Genomic DNA, 6,738 nt, shown 5'->3' with positions numbered 1-6,738 from the left:
GAAGACTATTATATTATCAATTTCAATGCCATATGAAAGAACAAGATCAAGAGTGTGGTTCAGACAATGAGTCGGTTTATTTACACTTTGACAAAAGCCAATTGAGTCTAATAGAGAGATAAACGCAGTACTAAGACTATCATTGTGGTTGTCCACATGAATGTTAAAATCACCTACAATAATTACTTTATCTGTTTTAAGGATCAAGCCTGATGCAAATTCTGCAAATTCAGATAAAAATTCAGAATAAGGACCTGGAGCTCGATATACTGTAACAAATAAAATTGGCTGCAAAGTTTTCCAGGTTGGGTGAGTGAGGCTAAGGACAAGACTTTCAAATGAATTATAATTTAGTTTAGGTTTGGGATTTATTAATAGACTTGAGTCAAATATGGCTCCAACTCCACCACCTCGACCAGTACTACGAGGAACATGAGTATTATAATGACTCGGAGGAGTGGATTCATTTAAGCTAACATATTCATCCTCCTGCAGCCAGGTTTCAGTGAGGCAAAACAAATCAATATCATAGTCAGATATTAATTCATTGACTAAGACAGCTTTAGATGACAAAGACCTGATATTCAATAGTCCACATTTAATTCTCTTATTTTGGACTGTTGGAGATGTTGATTTAATTTGTATTACGTTTTTATGATGAACTCCTCTTCTGTTTGTTTTATCTTTAAATAATGTAGGTGGACAGGGGACAGACACAGTCTCTATACTAAAGGACTGGGTGGGCAACTGCTCTAATGGAGGCGCAGAGAAGCGTGTAAGACTGCAGCTCTGCTTCCTGGTCTCAACTCTGGGTTGTCGACATGATTTTGGTCAGCTAATAAACTTGGCCATATTTCTAGATATGAGAGCTGCTCCATCCAAAGTGGGATGGATGCCGTTTCTCCCAATCAGACCAGGTTTTCCCCAGAAAGGTGTCCAATTGTCTATGAAGCCCACATCGTTTGCTGGACACCACCTCGACAGCCAGCGGTGAAATGGCGACATGCAGCTAAACATGTCATCACTGGTCACATTGGGGAGGGGACCAGAGAAAACTACGGAGTCCGACATCGTTTTGGCGTATTCACACACCGATGAAACATTAATTTTAGTGACCTCCGATTGGCGTAACCAGGTGTCATTACCACCGACGTGAATAACAATCTTACTGTATTTACGCTTATCCTTAGCCAGCAGTTTCAAAAAAGACTCGATGTCGCCCGCTCTGGCCCCCGGGATGCATTTAACTATGGCCCCCGGTGTCGCTAACTTCACGTTTCGGACTATGGAGCTGCCAATGACCAGAGTTGGCCTCTCAGCGGGTGTGTCGCTGAGTGGGGAAAATCCGTTTGAAACGTGGAGCGGTTGGTGGTGTACCGTGGGCTTCAGTTTGGGGCTATGCCTCCTTCGAACAGTCACCCAGCCTCCCGGCCGCTCGGGAACTACCGGGGGACGGCTAGCTGAAGCTACCTGTGGCTGTACCGCACCGGCTACAGGGGACTGGCTAACTATCTGAGCTACTGACTGTTCGGTGGTGCGGTACCGTGCCTCTAACTCACTGACCCTCGCCTCCAGAGCTACAAATAAACTACATTTATTACAAGTACCGTTATCACTAAAGGAGGACGAGGAGTAACTGAACATGTGGCACACAGGGCAGGAGAGAGCAGGAGAGGAGAGAGGAGAGGAGAGAGACGCCATTGCTATAGCTAGGCTAGTTAGTGTGGCTAACAGAAACTGGTGAAACTATCAGATTGTAGTTACTAGAGTTCAGAGAGCTGTTTATGCACAGACAGAACAAGTCAGAGAGTAGTGCAGAGATAAGTAGATAGTCGCTGATGTGAGAAATATACGGAAATCTGTTCAGGTGAGCAGAGCAGAGAGCACCGTGGCAACAACACAGATACCGGAAGTGACACAATACGTTACCGTAAAGCACGCAAAGATCCGTCAAAGCCTCTGCTGCAATAAACACTAACCATATCCCAACACTTACACTATATTTAGACCATTCATTGTATTTTTTGATGTCGACTGCGTTGGAATAATTTGGTATCTGGTACAAACAAGGAAGTAAATGTCATAAACATACATACATAAAAATATCTTGTTATAATGTGAAAAGGAGTGTGTGGAAAAAGGAAAGTTGCTTGTTTGTAACAAAATTGAACAAATATATTGTGATGGCAGCACTATGCTGCTGTATACAGCCCATCAGCTCAGTCACACCACTGCATGTGCAGCTGTGAAGTGCAAATTGTAAGTGAAATTGTATATGTTGCTAATGGCAGCCTGAGGAATCGCTCTGCTTAAGAGGGATAAAAGGCATGCATGACCCCTCCACTACTACTTTAGAACACACACACACACACACATCTGTGCACACACCACGACTTGACAAGACTTTTTCTCAGCTACTGCCATCCGACACACAAACACACACAGCCTGTGCCTTTGGCTGGTGCAGCAGCAGCAGAGGGAGCACAACATAGGGACAAGAATAGCTTAGTTCTGCTGTTTGAAGCTGTCCTGTTGCTAAAAATAGTGCAGGGGGGAAGCACGGGTTGTCCCTGACTGGCTGAGTCCTCCGCAGCTGCTGCTAAGATTGGATCCTGCTCGATATAAATAACCCAGCCAGCCGAGGAGAAGAGAGGAGCAGGAGGGAGCGGAGGAGAGGCGGAGGGGAGGGGGAACCTCTCATTTTCTGTTTCGCTCTTCCTCCAGTCCTGCTTTTCCACTGCAGTACCGTTTCTCTGAGGCACAGCATGTAGAGTGTGAGTGGGATATAAATGTGCACACGTGTGTCTGTAGCAGTGCCTAGAGGATGCACAAGCTGCTGCCTGTATCTTAGGTCTGGGATGCAGATGTCCATCCTGGTTATGTATGCAAAACCCCTCTGATACCAGCAGCCCAGGAGAGTGTGTTTGCATATGCATGTAAAAAAAAAAAAAAGCCTGCGGGTATCTAGCACCTCGAAGCTCAGTCAACAAATATTTAAAGACAATCTGAAAGGATGAATGATGATATGATGTCCATAGCAACAAAAAAACAGCTTGAAAAGAATGATAGAAGAAGAGGGAGAGAATGAGCTGAAACATTAGGGTACAAAATGTGGTTCACCAAGCAAAGATGATAAAGCAAAAGATCCATCATCTAAGTGCATCTAAGTGTCCCTCCCTGTTGATTCACAGGCTGCAGACTGACTGTCATGACCCCGGAGCCTTCAGCTGAACAATACAATGTGCAAAGCAACCAGTCGACTGGGTGCACCGAGCAGTGCTGCAGAAAAAGTGGGGATGTTTTGTACCTTGCATCCTCGTGCTGTTCAATCTCTGCACTATAGACATGACAGAGAGATCAACACATCACCTGCAACTGCACATACTGTACAAACACCAACACAAACACACACTGCACCAACTAGAAGAAGAAGAACACTTGTTAATTCTTGTTTTAGCATGCACACAGCTTCATCCACAGACATACATGCCTGCACTCAGATGTCTGCAGTCTGGTTTGATTACACATACATGATGCGAACGCAGACTTCTGCACACCCACACTCTCACACACAGACAAGCACACGCCAACACGTGGCAAGTGCACACTTATCACGCCCCCCATCGCAGAGCACTCTTTGGTTTTCTCTGGAGCTTGGAGCTAAGATTAGAACAAGTGAGCTAAAAATACATTACGGTAGCATAGGAGGGGTGTAGATGAGGGGGTTGGCTGAGAGGAGGGCAGTGGAGGAGGAGGATGAAAAAAAAGTGGCTGAGCAGGCAAGGAGTGAGGGGAAGGAGAGAGGCTTGATTAAAGGGAGAGGGGAGGGAGCGAGGCTCAGAGTGGGAGAGAGTGAGGGGGGAAAGGGAAGTGGAGGGGCGTTGGCTTGTCTGCACGATGAGCTATAGAGCACAATACATTCATTACTCACTGCACCAGTCATTCCATGTTAGCGCTTGGTTGAGTGATGGTATTATTCTGAAACCATGAGGGCAGAATGGCAGTATATACCACTCTATTGTAGAATTAGCGAGTGTAAATTCAGTATATTGAACCATAATGCATATGCAGAAAGAATCCTCCTCACCTCTTTTATATTCTATATTGTTCTATCATTGGAGATAAACAGCTGAGTCTTGAGGACCGATGGGCATTAATGACTCCTACACACAAGTTGCACACCTTCATTTTTATATTACACATTCAAATCCTTGCAGTGTCACACGTTTACACCAAACATTCAGCCACATCTCTCACCATGAATTCAACATTTCTTTTCTGCTCCCTGTTGGAGCTGGTGCTGTCGTCGTTTTTCACAGAGATTTGAGTTGAGTTCGGCTAGTCATTTGTTAAAGTTTCAGTGAGCCGGCATCCACACTCATCAGCTCATAAGCAGGGACATAGCTGAAGGGGAACAGAGGCGTGTGTGTGTGTGTGTGTGTGTGTGTGTGTGTGTGTGTGTGCGCGTCTCTTCTTGAGAGAAAGCGATGAGGAAGTCCAACACAGCAATCTATATTAAATGTAGCATGACAGGCTTCTTTTTGCAGTCTGGCAAAGATGGAGTCGAAACAAAATTCACTCAAAGTAAAATAGGAAATAATTGGCCTTTAACTCGTTATGATAAGCATCTCCATTTCTTTGTAATCCCTCGAGGGTGACAGAAAAAGTTTGCAGCATGGCTCAGACTCTTCAACACATCTCACTGTTGTTGCATTTCAAAGCCACGGGACTGGAGGAGGAGCACAGTTTAACAGTTTCTCCACCCATTACAGGGTCTGTTTCAGTCTGTTTGGCTGTGTGTGCTCACTTTTCTCTCATTTATCTATGAATGGAAACAATGTGTCAATAGACACACACAGCAAACAGATGTCAGAACCAGAATAATAATAGTGATGTTAAAGCAAGTAGAGAGCGATAGAGAGACACGGATGCACAGCAGCAGCAAATCATCACTGTAGAGATATGGCAGCAATAATGACAGTCGTGATATATGTAGTGGACTCTGTGCAGGACCACAGCAGCAGCCACGATCCATATACAGCCTGACATCACCTCTATACCTCCTCTACAACTAAAGTGTCCTAACTATGAAAGAAAAGCTGTACAGACATATTTAGAAATAGATTGGTGGAGGAATATTCCCAATGTTTGCTCACTTTGTGTCTGTAAACACTCTGAGTCCATCACATTCAATGTTCACTGGAGAAAAGCTACAAACTTGTGGTTGTCTGCCACCCACTGGTGCAACCTTGTCACTGCGCTCAATTAACCAACACTGAGTCTGATGCATCTTCATAAACCCTCAACAGGTGACTGCTTTCAAACTTCCATCCCTCTCTCCATGTCTCAGGTCGATTGGGAAAGTAACGGTGGCTTTGTGAAGAAGCTGCCCTCCATCCGTGAGGATGAGGAAGGTGATGAGGAGCAGAACTCTGTGTCCCGTGCTCCTCGCTCCCCGCTGCGCCTCAGCAGGGGGCTCAACTCCCCCCTGCGCTCCCCTCTCCTGCCACCCAGGCCATTCCGCGCTCCCTCCGATCATTCCCGCCCCGCCACCCTGCAGATACCTGTGGTCAGCTTCAGCAGCGTGCCACCTGAACTCAGCCCCAGGTAACACACGCACACACAGAGATACACACACGCACACACAGGCACAAACAAGAAAAAGCTGAGAAAGATGCAGTCGCCAGGTATGATCAATACTCCAAGAGATTAAAGACACGAGCTCAAACTACGAGCTCACAGCCAGAGGAGCGACTGCACACCCAGCACTTGATGCTGCAGCATAGGTGTCTGGCTGCCATGGTAACCAGTGGGATATGGTACTGGTGGAACACATGCGGCCTGGCTGCTGTTAGAAGATGTACAGGTTTTCAGACTGTAGGTGTGTGATGTGTGTGCTCAGAGATTAATGACACCCTGTTTTCTGTGAAGTGTGTGTGTGTGTGTGTGTGTGTGAGTGAACAAAAGCTGCAAATAGAGATAAATACTGTACATCCTACACACACACACACACACACACACACACACACACACACACACGCAAACACGCTGTAATTATTGCTCTCCTGTGGCCCTCTCTTCTGCACAGATTTGTAGATGGCATTGAAACAGAGACCAATTCCACCTCATCACAGAAGTTTGAGTTCAGTCCCAGTCTGTCACCTGCAGCACCACCCTCCCCATACCCAGGTAACACACACATACACACACCCACACACAGAGGAGATAAAAAGGTTTTTGTGGAGGTTTAATGTGTATTTTCTGTTGTGTGTAGGGATCCAGGAGCACTCAGAGATCAAACAGAGTGTGTCCAAACTGACTGAGGAGGTGAGCGATGACTTCATGTTTCCACATTATTATCTCTGCAAAGGAGCTTTGGAGCTCATCTTTTTCTCCGAGGACATGTTGTCATGACACAGTAGGAGAAGCACAGGTTTAAATGATAAAGCAAATGATGGCTGAATTCCAGTTTCAGTTTCAGGGTCCTGCTATTTGAGGACTGTCACACTGTCATGGCTTAGCCAGAATGTGTGCTGCAGACCTATCATACACGACTTTAAACTGTGAGGTACACAAGCAGAATTCTTGTTTCTTCCATAGTGCACATCTGCAGTCCCATTTCATCCAATCTTACTTGTGTTATTTATTTAGTGAATGTAGGATTTTGAAAACATATTGTAGGACTACTTTTGCTTCAGTAAAAGTTCTTCTTCCACCACTGCATGGCATATGTTTAGA

General features: G+C 45.5%; 1 protein-coding gene across 1 annotated transcript in view; it reads left to right on the top strand.

The window, feature by feature from the left end:
- kcnh3 (potassium voltage-gated channel, subfamily H (eag-related), member 3) overlaps positions 1-6,738 on the top strand; it is a 149,126-nt gene that overhangs the window by 136,889 nt on the left and 5,499 nt on the right. Inside the window, exons 12-14 of the mRNA XM_027291202.1 lie at positions 5,351-5,607; positions 6,089-6,189; positions 6,275-6,327. Of these exons, the coding sequence (XP_027147003.1) occupies positions 5,351-5,607; positions 6,089-6,189; positions 6,275-6,327 (411 nt within the window). The remainder of the gene's footprint in view (positions 1-5,350; positions 5,608-6,088; positions 6,190-6,274; positions 6,328-6,738) is intronic.

The sequence above is a fragment of the Larimichthys crocea genome, chromosome XVIII (assembly GCF_000972845.2).
Source record: "Larimichthys crocea isolate SSNF chromosome XVIII, L_crocea_2.0, whole genome shotgun sequence".
Taxonomy (NCBI): Eukaryota; Metazoa; Chordata; class Actinopteri; family Sciaenidae; genus Larimichthys; species Larimichthys crocea.
The sequence above is the reverse complement of the archived record's forward strand: the minus strand, read 5'-3'. Positions and strand labels throughout refer to the sequence as shown.